At 32.5% G+C, this 16229-nt stretch overlaps 1 protein-coding gene across 1 annotated transcript; it reads left to right on the top strand.

The window, feature by feature from the left end:
• Nucleotides 1-6: 6 nt before the first annotated feature.
• On the top strand, nucleotides 7-6622 carry LOC110418617 (E2F-associated phosphoprotein). The gene is made up of 4 exons (XM_021431397.2): nucleotides 7-1040; nucleotides 2440-4525; nucleotides 5115-5280; nucleotides 6057-6622. The coding sequence occupies exons 2-4, from the start codon at nucleotides 4426-4428 to the stop codon at nucleotides 6307-6309; spliced, it is 519 nt and encodes a 172-aa protein (XP_021287072.1). The 5' UTR covers nucleotides 7-1040; nucleotides 2440-4425; the 3' UTR covers nucleotides 6310-6622.
• The last annotated feature ends 9607 nt before the right edge of the window (nucleotides 6623-16229 follow it).

Genomic DNA, 16229 nt, shown 5'->3' with positions numbered 1-16229 from the left:
CATGACTGAATATTGAATTTTCATCCATGTGATGATGCTCTTTTAGACTCTTAGGACCTGGCACTATTTGGTCAACCAGTTACATGTGTAATTTATGTGAATTTGATAGGAAAATGTTCGTCAAAGTAATCAATCATATGCATTGTTTTCTTGGAAGTCCCAGACTGTGAAATGTTATTCCTGCAAGGATTTTTAGATTATTTCGTTGCATTTATTGTTGATGTGACGGAAACTATGATGCCTCCCAAACCATATCTGTCTTTTCTTTATCAAAATATTGTAAAACATCACTAATCAAACTCACACAGCTATAGTCAGAATTTGAGATTATTAGTACTTCGTTTTATGCACTCAATATACATACAACTTGGTCATTATCTATAATAAGAGTATAGTTGCTATAGTTATAAAGGTGGAGATGAAGACCCTTACCATTTTTCTCACTAAGCATATTTAATCCCTATTTTAGGAGTTCAAGGGAAAGGAGGAATTCTGAACTTGCTTGAGCATCAAAAATTTCTTGTCATTCCTTTTTTCATATAACCAAATTGTACCTTAGCTGTCAATATGGAAATTATAAAGTTACAATAATAAAGGGAGGAACGGGTATGGGTTTTTTAGTTTAACTTTTCACAAATATACGCTGCCTGCATATGGTTGCTAACAATTTTGCCAGTTTCAGTCAAGGGTGCATTTCCATTTTGGCACTTCTATTAGTTTTTTATTGTTCTTTATATTGATGATGGCCATGTTTGTTTTGGAGGGTATTATAGGTGGTTGTTGTCTTAAGTTATTGTTTCACAACTATGTAGTTACTAGTATTATATTTTGTGACAAGTTTTTTGTTGACAATGTATTATTTACATTTTATGCTTTTAGTCAGTATATCTTGCAAAGAATCCAACTCATATTAGCTTTGAAAGGGTTGGTGTTCAATATGTTGCAGGGCAGAGGTGGTGGGAACTAATAATATGTAAATGTTGGATACCAAGGTGGAGCTTGCACCTATAGTTGATAATAGATCTTTGAGCTTAATAAAGGTATAAATCACAGGGGCATTGAATGATGGGTAGCTGAAGCAAGATATGTTTTCAGAAAGATTATAGAACCATGTGATTTTCTTCTGGAATACTGGTAACTGATTGAGGTGTTCCTCCCAACTTAAGACTAGAAGTTAGATTAACTTTTGATTTAGGTCATAAGGTAAAGGAAAACATGGAAAAGAAGTCTGGAGAGAAAAGATTGGTGGCAAGAGTCAGGAATAAAAATTAGAAACTTAAGTTCTGTATATACTTTTAGTATGAGAACGCGTGACACTAACATCATATTCAATGGAAGAAACTCCGGGCAAGTTTTAACAGTCTTGTAATGTCCAGGTTGTGTTACATGTTATTTGATATTTCTGTCTTAATTTTGTCTTGTTTTCTGAAGAAATTTGTGGTTCTAGTTGATGGGCCCTTAAGCCATTTGTATTTTTCTTTCTACTGTTAATTTTGTGCTTTGGTAATATTTGGCTGTATTGTCATAGACATCTTGATACTGAGAGTGGCAAATAGCTTTTGATTGTTCACTTTTATTGCTGCTTGTGTCTTTTCTTGCATTAAATACTTGCCAATGTTAATCTGAATCTTGTTGAAATAGTGATAAATGAATCAATCGGGATTTGAATACGGTATGCTTGGTTGTGTTGACATTTTTTGATAATACATGCTTGCTAGATAAATCTACCTCTCGATGCATGCTTCTTCCCTTAATTGTAACGTTGTAAGGAGGTTGAAGCTTCTTAATTTCTTCATGCTTTCCAGAAAGAGAATTAATTTGTAATTAAAATGTTAGGCTGCGCTGGATCTGGGGATGGGTTTAAGTTCAATTTATAACCAACCAAAAAAGGTGTTTATCTCACATTCCAAAATAGATTAAAATTTTGTTGTCTGTTTTTCGATGAAGACCGATTGTTGCAATCGTTCCATATTATTAGCAACACAACTGTCTGAAGCTATACTTGTTTTGATTTGTCCTGGTCAAAGAACTTGAGTATTTAGCGGATTTAGTCTATAAAAAGCAATTTTATTCTGCTAAAAGGACGTAATGTTAATCGCCAAGGCCTGCATACTTGATTGCTCATGAATTATGGCTATGCTGGATGGAAAGGTGGAAAGATAAAAGGGTGGTTTTGATGCTTTAACCATTGGAGTTAGGAAAAAATCACGGATACAGAAATTATTGGTTTCTTGACTTAGAAGTATATTGTCATGTATTAGAAATTGAAGGTACCTTCTCTTGGTGGCACATATGTTTGCATGGTGCAGTAGTACTTTCATTCAACTTTGGTGGTGCAGATGTATATACCCTGCTTGCAATGTTGTGGTCAATTTGAATGTACTTTTTCTTGAGTCTTATTTGTAGAATGACATCCTAACTTGGATTTGATTTTGGCAGCTTGAAATGCAGCAAAATATCAGCATTTCATTCATGAGATATGGTGATAGAACAGCCGCTTCAAAGTTGGAAAGCAGAGTTATGTGTAAACATGGAGAATTAAGATTAGTGTGGTTAATTTTAAAAAAGTCTTTAGGTTTGCTGTTTGGTATTATATATACATCTGAATTTTTTACAGCTTTGTTTGTCTATGACGGCATCATTTACTGTTTCATACATTGTTGTATAGATTCTTTAGTTTTGTCTCAATTCTCTTCTAATATCAGCAATCTATTATTATATGAAAATAAACAAGAAGATTGTTTATGGGTCGGGAAACATCATTGAACCACCAGAGAAGTAATGTAGACAGGTAAATGATTTTTGCTTGTTTCTGTGGTGTTGTAGAGCTATCAAGTGTTGGAAGGGTTTCACTAACCTGAGGAAGGTATGTGATTGACATTCAAGGAGTAGACAGTTTCCCAATTGCTGCATTTAGAATGAATTATAGTTATACTAGTTTACTGCTTTTGATTCTGGTACAACCTCTGATGCTATAATGCAGTTCATGAGGAGAGTTGCTCATTGAAGGTTTGTTTTTACTAGTATTTACTTTTCTGCTTCATATATCAGAAAGAAGCCCGTTAGGCTAAACTCTAATCTTCTTTTCTGGAAGTGGGCAGTGGGAATCACTTATGGTGTTAAGAGGATGATTTAGGGGCTGATTAGAATAAATAAAGAGTTAAAACAATGAATAGAAAATTAAAGACGAATAGAAAAACGCAAAAGCATCAATCAAATTTAACTTATAGGTATTAACTTGGCTTGATTATCATCATGTATTATTGAAATGGAAGATCAACTTGACTTGATTATGATATATGCAATAATTCATATTGGTTATAATGTTTGCATATTAGAGCATTGAAGCCTCGATTATTTGGTTGGACTTGCCAATTATCCGGTTGTTAGTCAATCATTAATGTTGATGTAGTCAGAGTAATAGATAATTTTATTCTTGATTAATTTTGAAAATTATTATTATATAATGTTATTAATTTTTATTAATTAAAAAAAAACTTCCTAAGGAGTTTTTTTTTTAATTTTTTAACAAATATAATAATAAGTTTTAAAATTAAAAAAAAAGTTTTTTTTTAATTTTTGTTAATGATGTTTGTATTTTTGAGGTGAAGTGTTTATTTTAAAAAGTAATAGATTCATTTAGAATTACAATTAAAATTTAAAAGGGAGGGTATTGTTTTTTAATAAAATATACTCATTTCTTAAGTTTTGTTCAAAATTATACTATAATTTATTAGTTTTCAAACTAAACACTTATCACAAAAAAAATAATTTTTCATAAGATACTTAAGTTCAGCTATTAAGATTTTCGTCAATTTAATAACGTGACAAAGAAAAAAAATAATTTTATTCTTGATTAATTTTTTAAATTATTATTATATAATTTTATTAATTTTTTATTAATTAAAAAAATGAGCTCCTTAGATGGGAAGCATCGGTGCTTTAAATTGGGTTCTCTTTTCTTGGAGAGGCACCCTTATTTTTTTAATTTTTTAAAATAATATGATAATATTTTTAAAATCAATAAAGAAAAAATATTTTAATTTTTTTATAATCTTTGTTGATTGTGTTTATATTTTAGAATAAAGTATTCATTTTGAAAATTAATATACTTATTTAAAATTTCAGCTAAACTTTAAGAGATACTATATTTTATTTTATTTTTTAATTAAAAGAAGGAAAATTTTATTTTTACTTTTTGTGCAATATAATACTCAAACAAATGTTTAAATATGAATAAATAAGATGTTGAAGGTGAACATGATTTGTAACCTTAATTCAAACGGTAGAAGTTTTAGAGCTCAGTGCTCACCGTGTCCTAGAAACAAATCCAAGGCAACTAGAATAGAATGGTATAGAAGAAGGCCAAATCTAACCCTTGGGCCTGGGCGCTGTGAACTGTGAAGAAAACCCAAGGGACGAACTATGGAAGGTACGAAAGCAAATAAGCCAGTAGAAGAAGTGCAGATGGAAGAAGACACCATAACAGAAAAAATGGATTCCCCGACCAATTCCCAGCAAACCAGTAATTTTTTTCTTATTCCCTTTACTGTCTTTAATCTTATGACTTCTTTATATATATATATATATATATTCTTGATTTTTGTTTACTAGTTTCCAAAGAAGAAATTGATCTTCCTTATTGAATTTTTATCTGGGTTATCATTTATCAGCTAATAATTTAATCCCTTCTAACAAAATTAATAACTGGTTGTGAAAGACAATATTTCCCGTCAGCACCATGTAAATTTTTTCTTTTTTTTTTTGTTTACCTCTAAATTTCATGTCTGGTCTTCCTAAGTAATTAAAACCTAAAAAGTTCCAAAGTATGGTAAGCATGCTGTCTTTCTTTTCTTTTCGTTTTTTTTTTTTTTTGGTTTAATTCATTGTCTGCTCAGCTCACCGTCTTATTTGGTTGTGTGAGAATTGACAATAGCACGAACCAGCTAAATCTTTTGAGCTTTGTTTTCAAAAAAAGAAGAAATAAATTTTCTTTCACAAAATACTTGATGAATTTGGGTGGTTTTGAAACTGTCTTTCATTGGCATATTCAAGTCTTGTGTCCTCTTATATAATCTGATGGGAGTTGGTGGTCATGCTGTGTGCATTTTCAGTTTCTGACGATGATGAAATAGACTATTCCATCAAACCAGAATTCTATGACCCAGACCTTGATGATAAAGATGAATTATGGGTTCAGAATAAAAGGAAAGGCCGTATTTCTGATGCTGTGCTTAGCTGTCCCGCTTGTTTTACCACCCTCTGCCTTGAGTGTCAAAGGTATGCCTATGTGCATTGGATCTATCCATCATTGCAATTCGTAGGTTGAAGGAAAATCAGGCATGAGACTAGACCAAACATTAGTCTTTTAATGTTATGTATAGGTAAATCATGCATGTTCCCCTTCAAGTCAATTTGATATGTTTCAGTGTTTCATCTGTGTAAGTTCTCTGAATCAGACATTTGATTTAAACAGTTGTGAATAAAATTCTTGCAAAATGAATGTACTCTTTATGAAGATGTCAAGTTAAGTTGAAATTTGGCATGCGTGTCTGATGGGTGTTCTGTTAATTTACCACATATTTTTTATAAATAAGATATGCATTGAAAAAGCACTAAAACTAACTTTTGGGTAACAACTTATGGGAATTAGGACATGAGTTCAAAGTCCATTTTTCTTTGCATGTAGTTATGATTCTTTTTTCAAACAGAAGGGAAGCAAATACGTTTCATGTCATACACTGGAGATGCATGTTCCAGCAGGGTGCAATGCCATTTTCTCTGCTAGTACTTGTGATTAATAATTTAAATATGGCTCTTTGATGGAAAGCCTGTTTTCTGTATTTAAGAGATACTGCTTTTTTTATGTTGTCTTGGGAAGTAAGAAACTTTTTGCACTTTAAGCATAGAGTAGCTTTGTTGATATAAGAATTAAATGTTTAATGAACTGGGATGCACAGATTCTATTGTTTCTCGTGTCATTATTGAGCAGTCTGTGCTAGGATCAAGATGTGCGTATGTGCTTGACATAACTATGCTTAATCGGGGTCTTGCAGGCATGAAAAAAATGTGACTCAATACAGGGCAGTTTTTGTTGTTAACTGCAAGATTGAAAATGACCAAGTCAGACAAGAAAAGGTAAAACCAAAAAAAGGCAAGAGAAGAAGAGAATGTAGTGAGAATGAAGCAGTTGATGCTGGTGGAGAAACATTAAAGCCAGTCTGCTGTTCTGTCTGCTCAACAGATGTTGGTGTCATTGATGAAGATGAGGTTTATCACTTTTTCAATGTTCTTCCAAGCGAGTGTTGACCTGCCCATTCTTTGTTGTTGAGACTGCCGAATAGTTCACAGATAGTTCAATTTTAGTGCTAGAGTAGGAGATATGACCTGAAACTCACTGTACTAACATTATCTTGCCTGCTTTATTTCTCTCTCCCTCCATGCAAGGGAGATGAAGATAATTTTTTTGGGCCATGAACGGTGAAATGTAATGTTGTTTCAATTGGACATGGGAAGGTCTCTCTCTCTCTCTCTATCCAAAACATTTACGAGTATGCTATTTGAATGCCAAGTTATTTGTATGTGAAACTTAAATCACTTGGTCCCTGGCCAAATATTAGCATAGTAGAGTTGCTTTCCAGATCCGGCCCATGTCGGGTTGGGGCTGCTACCCTACAGCCTAGCAAAATCTTGAAAATGAGCCCATCTAATATTTGGGTGTTTACTAGTTTTCAGGAGGGGAGATGGGAAGAATCACCGGAGTTCCCACGTTAGCGAATATTGATTGTTCCAAGGATAATTACAATGATTTGTCTGTATCTTTAGGGGTGTAGCCATAATGCAGTAGAACCCCTTGCATTCTCCCCCTACAGTGGGGCAGAATTACCTGCTTTATGTCATCAGGCCACTGACCAGGCAACCCTATAGCCTAGGGTTCAAATCCTAGTGTCTGTACTATGAGGCTTTTGACCCTATGGACACCAACACCCAAGTAAAGAAAAAATCCTTCAAATCCCAATTTAGAGTATCCACGGCATTCAGTGTTACTTTTACCAAGATCTATAAAACCAAAAACAATTTTCTTTGCCCACAGAGAATGATTAGGGCATAGTTGTATGCAAGTGATGTGTCATCCTGCCATTGGTGTTTTACATAAGCATATCTAATTGCATCAAGTATTTTGAAATTTGTTGAAGAAGAAAAAGATGATGAGAGAACTGATATATCCTGCCAGTGGCAAAGTCCTTTTCATTAATGGCTCCAAAAACAGGTGAGATGGGCTCCAGCTGTTGGACATGTTGATGATTTTGTGGCTGCGACTATGTCTCCTATTCCATCACCAACTTATTATATTTCCATATCACACATTCACACTTGCTATTTTTTGGCAGAGTAATGATAGAATCACCCATGTGGGCCTGTTTTTATATCAACTTCAGCACTTTTGGAGGCACAGTTTGGAACAACATCACTGTTTCACCCTTCCTGGTAAAAATTTTCTTCGCTTAGTTCTCTTTCCCTTAGTTAGCTCATTTCAGGGTCTTTCCTTAGAGTTCCCATTTATTGCTTTTGTTTCTTTAGTAAGTTCTAAGTAACGAAAAGAAAGGGAATCTAAGTCAATTTTAAATGCTTATATAAACAGCTAGTACTACACAGCAAGGCGCTCTCACTGTCAATTTCATTTGGATTTTTGTCCCAAATTTGAGTTTTATAACATACATGTTTATATTTGTTTAATCCAACTGCTCTTTTTTTCATTTTTTTTAAAACAAAGTAAGGCTTCATTGGTAAGAAAACATGGAGCTTGTGAATTTACTCAATTTAGAGTCTAATCAATAACCTTTTACTTCATTTTTATGAGAAAACTTGTGATTTATGAATGATAGATCAAATGTAAGGTCCAACAATGAGAAAAAGGCAAAATCCTCTTTATCATAACAGACCCAGCATGAGCAGCCCCTAATTAAAAAATTATAAAGCAAAGAAATAATAAGGAATCTAATCATAAAAAGAGGCTCACCTCAGATGTATATTCCATGAAAACAGTTAATGCCATAGTGGGCAAGTGTACAACTTTTCAAGACAATGCTGCCAAAAGGGTCTTCTCTCTTCAGCTAACATCAAATAAACTAATCAGAAAAGCTTAAGCTCTGGGATTTGAAAATATAAAAAAAAGCTCAACTTTTCCACTTGGCAAAATTTCATGCTTTCCTCTTTTTAATCTTTCATATAGAATGAGAGCTTTCGTTGATTTCATTGATGTTGTGTTCAATGTATGGTAGATTCTAGGAGGTGATACTCTGGTCGGTTTGCTCTCAACAGCTTTTACTACTGTATTTCAAGGTCAGGGATCACAATCTGAGTTTGTTGGTAATGCAACGAATGAATGTAAACCGGGTGTTAAACGTGCTCTTGATTGCATGGGCAGCCATTTTATTAGGATAATTGCACTTTATTAGGATGACGACACTTTCACTGACAAAAGTACTGCAAGTTTGAGAGAGAGCTTTCGAGCCATGTACTGCAATAAATCTGCAACTTTCCTGGATAATTTAGGTGCAGAAAAGAAAAAGAAAAAGCTTTTTTTAAGTTTCTTTTGATCTTTCCAATGAATCATCTCCGCAATATATATATATATATATATATATATATATGTATATTATATTTGCAGCTATTTTGGTTCACTTGGGTTCTCAAAAACTAGTGGTGAAGATTTGACTCTGGCCATGGCCCTTCATGCAGATTCCAAGCTGCTTGCTTCCCATGTGTTGTTTTTTGTATGTTCTTTCACTTTGTCTTTTAGCCTGCAACACTCTGTTCTTGCTTAACAAACAGAGCAAAACCACATAAAAATAAAGAAAGAATAACCATTTCGACAAAAAGAAAACCATATCAACTGCGGAACATGGCAGGGATACCATGAACCGTTGTTCAGGGATAGAATTATATATTTAATTAAGGTTTTGTGTGCTTTATGGGACTAAAATAATTGGAATTGCCACTATATATAATAATAAGATCATGATCAACTAGTATAATGGGCTCACTATGGAATGTTCCATGATTAACGTTTAAAGAAATAGATGTAATCAAATTGTGATAAAAAGTACAGCAAATCTGTGGCACGATTGTCGATTGCCATTTGGGCTAATTATCACTATTATTATATATTGTAGTGGTTAGGGGGCAAAAATATATAAACCATATATTAATCCAAATAATTGAAGATTAAGTAATCAAAGCAATACCTTAAACGCGTAATTAGGATAGGGAATATATGCCCCTCGTGTGCTAATGGAATTTTATCATATATTGGTTTCGTCGTCACAAACGCGTTACACGAATCTCAAAGGGTCCACTGATTGAATTTTCTTTTTTTTTGGATGTAAGAGTCAAAAAATTATGAATAAAAGGTGATGACCTTAGCTTAACTAACTTGTGTTTTTTTTTTTTTTTCATGTTGCGGCCCACATGAGGCCCATGTAACTTGACAAGGTAATCTGAGGGGTCTTTGCTACTAAAATGGTGTGCTTAAATTCTAATCAGGAAAAATGGGTCCCCAATTTTGACTCCCGACCATTAGTTTTTATTGGATTAAATGGAAGAAACCCAATCTTAGCATTTCTTTTTTTTTTTTCTTTTTGTTTCGGTTTGGGGGGTTGTGGGTGGGGGAGGTCAAAGAGCAAGTGTGCCTGTGTCTGTTCATGTGGGTGGATCTTCATAGGCCCCAACTATGACCAATTCGAAACAAAATTTATGAGTGTTTTCCTTTCTTTTCTTTTCTTTTTTTTTTTAAAAAGTATTCCAACAAAATCCATGCCATAAATTTGGAAGCGGTAGGCAGTAGGTGAGAAGCATGCAAGGGATCCTGGATGTTAAGCATGTCACAATCATTGCATTGAAGAGGTTGTATTCTACGTAAACTTAATTTAAGTATAGGGACGTAACTCCATTCCCGGACAACCAAGTAAAATGATGTCCAAGTCATATGCTTAAAGACACAAAGCACGGCTTTTTGTCTTTTAATTGAACAGTTTAGGCAAATGGTTTAGGAATAGCTTGAATTTCTGTGTCATTTTTGCATGCAGTTGGCTTTAGAATGTTGTACGACGAGAAAGGGTATGATTGAGTTGAGCACCCTTTTTCCATCTTAAAAGCTTTGTCAGCTACCAATCAGGTAATTTGGTAGGTAGGGATGTACTTTTTCCCTTCCCTAAGCTTAGTCCCCATTCAACCAACACCCATATTGGAGGTTCTGCCTTGTAATATATCACTAATAAGGTGCTGTCCAGGGCAGTACTGTTCCTTTTCCGACCCACGATTACTAATATTAGTCAAGGAGGAATTATTTCTTTCATGGCATCAGCAGATCATTACTTCATCAAATTTGAGAAAGCCAAATTAGTTTTTTCTTCTTTTGGATGGATTTCGTTTGGATTCTTCGGAGCAATTGCCCATATGAAATCAAAGAGGAAAAATGGTTTTTTTTTTAATTAAAAAAATAAATACTAAATAAAAAAGACAAATAATGGAACATGTGACGAAAAGACAATATGGTCCTTCGCAGACAGGTGATTCAGTGATTTAGTGTGTGTGTGTTGGTAACCTGAAACTTGGCCTACAATAATAAAATGAAAGCAGCGACCTTATCCGTTGGATACGTAAATTCTACAACTCCGAGGGCCTCAACCGACGGCAATACATACTCCCGCAAATCATTGTCGCGAAAAACAGGGGCCTCATTGTCGTGAAACTTGGGAAAAGTGGCAAACTACGTAAATAAACAGCTGGCTCGATGTCATTTTGCAACGACTGACTAACTTACTGACTCACTTCATTAAAGCCATTTATCTGTTCACGCGCCTTCACTCCCCCAGTGCACATCACGCTTCCGCGCGCATCACGTTGCTCCAATATATATAAATATAATTCTTTCGATTCCTAGACGAATGGCATTACGCCACTTTTTGGCTTTTGGATTCGTTCCTTAATCCCGGAATATCATGTCCTGCGCCCCGTTTGGATTACAGAATTACTGTGGTTAACCCCTAACCGTCAATTGTTTGGAAAGCCAAAAACCAAGTGTGGTTAAAAGATTGATGACGGCATTACGATTTAAACTTGAAAAGCCTAAAAATTCCCTTCAATTGTTGTCACCGGTTTCAGTTGGGCGTAGGTGTTAGTTGCAATGAATCCACTTGTTTCCCCCACCCCCTCAACTTTTCTTTTCTCTTCTTAAAACTATTTTTAATGCCATCAACTTATAACTACAATTTTTTAATAATTAAGAATCAAACTTTTCTTTTTTTATTAAAAATAATTTTTTGGAGATGACTCTAATGTTATAATTCATATTTTCTATTTAAAAGATATGTCTATTAGGTAAAAAAAATCTTTATTTACAAACTCAAGATTTCTTATAAATGTGAGGTATGTGTTATTCTCATCCATCCAATTATACAATGTACTAATTGCATTGACTCTTTCACTCTTGGAAGAAAGAAACCTATCTTGATCCGAGTCTTCCTCGACTTTAATATTTCTTATGAGGTCCATATCAATGAAAAATTGGATAAACTTTGATGTCACTTGTCATGAATTTAGACTTCCAACATGCAACGCATATCTATTAAGCGACCTAAAAATATATATCTCACAAGTTCTTCTACGCTTTGGGCATCTCTTAGTCGCCTTTGAAATAGTTTGAAGAAGAATATTTGTTCGACCGTTAATGATGGTCACTTGACACATTTTTGGATTGATATTTGGATGGGAGAACACGCCCTCTTATAGATGTTGCTCAATCGATAAATGTGGACATTAATGACCAGACTTTTGTAAATAGCTTTTAGTTTGTCGAATGTGAAATGGGATTAAAGTCATTTATTTAGTTGTCTTCCAACAGAATAGCTGAGATTAATTTCTAGTTCCTTCCTACTTTGTCCTCCTCTGTTGTCTTATAAACCTTATTGGACTTTTTCTTCTTCTGGAAGATTTACGATGAATTTGACTCATGAATATTTGTGGGAGATTTCTACTTTGGAGACTGATTAACAAAGGTCTGTGGTATTTGAAGTGGAAATGGGAAGGTCCACAATGTATTCATATGTTTTTCTCTAATGCCTTTAATAACTTCTTTTAACTAATTAAGGAAGAGTTCATCATCTTTCGAACAATCCCTCTTGCACGTAATGCCATTTAAAGAATGAATCAATTTTATATGTGTTGAGGGATTGTTCCATTGTAAATGCTACTTGGACAAGTCTCGTTCCTCAAGAGGAGTATAGAAATTTTTTCTAATCAACTACATTGGACTAGTTTTTGTTTAATCTTAATAGGTGTAGAGTTGGTGTTAATGGTATTCCTTGGACTGTTGTATTTGGAGTCACATGTTGGTTCTTTTGGAAATGGCAAAACTCACTTTTTTTAAGGCAAGGTTGTTGGTACATAATGTCATATTATTTTGATTCATAGCTTGTCTTTTGTTGGGCATCATTCTTGTTCAAAAAACCTTGAGTGTGTGGGTATCTCTCCAAATTGAAGAGAAAAGGTTGTCATTGGTCAATCCACTCCTATTTCAAGGTGGATTTCTTGAATTCAAACGATTTCTATCATTGATTTATAAAACTCACAATAGTAGGTGATGTTCTTTGAAACTCTACAAGTAAGTGGCAAGGTCAATTTGCATTTTGTCTTGGAAATGCATGGCATCACAAACTACGCACCTTCGCCTAAGCATGCGATAGTTCATACGGCACTTGAGTGGACGCTTACATGCAAGTCAACCAATATTTGGTTTTATCTAATCCAATATTAATAATAACAATAAATCGGACTAAAGGAACTCACATTAATATCAAAAGGTATACCGAATGCCATATATGCAATCACTGAGTTATAAAAAAGGAAAATGTTTTACTAATATGAAATTAATTACAAAAAGATCAAGACACACCATCATCGACCCATAAAGGCAATCATAGATGATTCGCTACAAATATACCTTTACCAGTGAGACAGCCCAACAATCCATCGACAGCTCACCCCTTATAAAAAGTTTACGATATTTTACAAGAATCTTACCAATAGCCATTACAATGCTTGAAATAATGACATTCTTTTTTTAAAAAGTTTTCCCCCTTTAAAGACTTAATAAGTTTTTGTGGAAGTGTCACCACAAGACATTACATTGTTTGAAAGAGAGATATTTTCCTTTCAGGTATAAAAAACTCAATCTCTTAGATAATTCTATGCTATCATAATCTGATACAAAGTTGGGTCATGACACATGGCGTATATATCAAGGATTATGTCTTACATGGGACCAAGGACATCACAAGATTGATCTTTTAACTGATAGAAAACTTGCTGTGCATGCCATTGCTTCCGCTCTTGTTCATCAATGTTTCAACTTGGACTTGATTCAAGCCATTCAGGGTCTCGTTCATTGTGAATAGGAAGTTTTTATTCGTCATGTCTTTCAAGAGGGCAATGCCTTGGTAGATTTTATGGCTAATAAAGGTTTTTTCTTTGGGTGAGGGATTTATTAGTTTTGGTTCTCTTTTTATTGGAGCTTAGGACCTATTAAACAACGATGTTATAAGAGTGTGCTTTCCAATAATGATTAGACTGTATCGTTTTTTGTTTTGTTCCTATAAAAGAAAAACCATTATTTATAAACCAAGATCTCTTTTATTTTTTTACTGATTTAGGATCTATAACACTAACTCCTATATATAAATTAGAGATTTCGATCTTTTGTCTACATTAAAGATTTTATTACTAACATACACCTAATGTCTTATTAACATATGATCACACAAATTTATTGATATAGTAAATTTTTTTTTAAAAAAAAAACTTAAAACACACTCTTTAAATCATTTAATACATATTCTCATTATATTGAATCAAGTACCTAATTATAAATTTTAGCTATTCTAAATTGTAAATGTTAATTTCATAAAAAAAATTAAATATCTTTAATGTGATTTTTATGACACTTATTATAAGTAACATCTTACACCAAAACAAATGGTGTAGGCCTTAAATATTTTGGCATATTCATATAGATTCAATTCCTCCTATATGATATTATATTAAGTATATAGCAATTATAAATACAAATAAACTCAAGTGTAACGAAAATTGCTTTGTTTTTATGTAAAAATAATACATTACAAATGTTCTTTACAAACTTTTAAGAAACGTTTGGTATAGTGTAAGTTCCTTACATTCCCTGTAATTTAAATAATTGTAAAGTTTTTGTAGCGTTTGATTTGCAATTTAGAAATGGAAAAGTCTTCCCTGCTATAAAATCATTGCAAAAGAGTTGAGAGAATGTCATTGCAAATTATTCTCACCTCTGTTGTAGACCCTTTCTTCTATTTTTCTTTTCTTCTTTTTCCTCCGGCTGCTCGAAAGCTTAGCTACTCACTTACACATTTCGGTAGTATTTTATTGTTGAAATACTACAAATTACAAATTCAGTACACAAAATCAATTTTTTGCCCATCAAATGATAAAAATGTATAAGTTTAGAGTGGCAAATAAACATGGGTCTAGTATCTGAACCTCATAAATCACATTCAAATCGTGAAATTTCGTCCTGTGGACTCCATACCACCTCCTTCATCTATCTTTTTCTCTCCCTTTTCCCTATTTTCTCCAGAGGGTCTGATAGTAAAAATTGGGTTTCCTTTTTTAGTTCTTTGTTTGCGGTACTCTTTTAATTCCTTGCTATCTTTTTTACTTTTTCTCTCTTTTGGTAAGGCTTCGGAAGACACATCAAAAGAAAACTTGAACTGGGTTTTGACTATGGACCATGAATATGTGCTTTCCATCCTGTGGAATCAGAAAGCATATTTAGTTATTCACATATTTTAATATTTAATAATAATTAATATTAAAATATTATATTATTTTTATCATATTATTGTTTATTATTTTAAAAGATAAAATTGAAAAGTTAAAAATTTGCATTAAATAAAAGATAAGTTTATTCAATCTTATATTTCATACATAAAGATAATTTTATAAATTTACATTACATTGCTAGTAGAATGCTTTTAAACTAAACATTATAATATAATCCTTACAATGTAATCTTCTCAATAATTATATTTCTTGTAATCATCACTTTTCAATATTATATCAAATGTTATAAAATTATCTTTCCAACAATTATATACCCAGTAATCACATTCTTAGTAAAATAACAAACATGACTTTAAAGTTTGATAATATTGTACAAATTTTTAACTATCAAAATTACAAATGTATTCTTTATATATAACTAAACAGTCATTCATTCAAGAATCTCCTTTTGAAATTAATAATATTTTTTAAAAATATTTATTTCTTATTTATCTACGTACACCAAAATATTTTATCAATATATAAAATTTCAAATTATAAATAAATACGCTATCATAATCATTAGCTATCAAAATCTAAAGAAAGTAATTACTTGAATATTTCGAGTTTTGAAAGAAAAAAGTGGCACCACCCTTTGCTTCTTGGCATTTCTTTCATATAATTATTTATATCTGTCATTTTTCTTTGCTGGTTCTTCATTTTCTTTTGTTGTGCTTTATAGCTTTTTTGGTGGACAAAAATTAGGGGTGAGATAAAAGATAATTTTATGCCTTATAAATAGATTTTATTTTTTGTTGTTTTGTAATTTTTGGGAGTTATATTGGATCTCATATCAATTAACAAATTAATTATAAAATCTGTATTTTATTTTTATTTTCATATTATAAAAACTATTAATTTGAAAAGTAAATGACTTTTTTTATAATAATTATATTTTAAATATTTGCAATGACATAATATAAATGTTTTAAAATTTTATGAATCCCAATAAGAGCTGAAAGCTTTTAAGTATTTTTGTAATGTAATCAAAGAGATGTTAAGATGTCAATAAGGGCAAGTGCCTTACTACCCGATCCTAAATTCGTCCCTGATGATATGAGATTTATCATACCTTTTATGCAGCGTGACATTAAATGTAAGCCTAGATATTTTTCTTTTGATCTTAAATTTAATAATTTGGACTTAAATGCTGAGCGTTGCATTGGCCAATTATGATTAAGTTGAAGAGCGATTTCCAAATTGAATATTCTCCTTTCTTCATTTTTTTTTATCTAAAGATGTTTCAATGTTATTTTATCTTTCATTCATACATATATATATATATATATATTCACTTTTTTAGGTTTTTTTGG

Source organism: Theobroma umbraticum, unplaced genomic scaffold, assembly GCF_002168275.2.
Source record: "Theobroma umbraticum cultivar Fairchild unplaced genomic scaffold, ASM216827v3 scaffold_30.0, whole genome shotgun sequence".
In the NCBI taxonomy this organism is placed as follows: Eukaryota; Viridiplantae; Streptophyta; class Magnoliopsida; order Malvales; family Malvaceae; genus Theobroma; species Theobroma umbraticum.
Note: the sequence above shows the minus strand (reverse complement) of the source record. Positions and strands in the feature narration are given on the sequence as shown.

Bases quoted from the DNA above. Each gene is read 5' to 3' on its own strand.
- LOC110418617 (XM_021431397.2), top strand. From the start codon at position 4,426: ATGGAAGGTACGAAAGCAAATAAGCCAGTAGAAGAAGTGCAGATGGAA. The intron at 4,526-5,114 runs GTAATTTTTTTC...GTGCATTTTCAG, and splicing joins GACCAATTCCCAGCAAACCA to TTTCTGACGATGATGAAATA. The intron at 5,281-6,056 runs GTATGCCTATGT...GGGGTCTTGCAG, and splicing joins CTCTGCCTTGAGTGTCAAAG to GCATGAAAAAAATGTGACTC.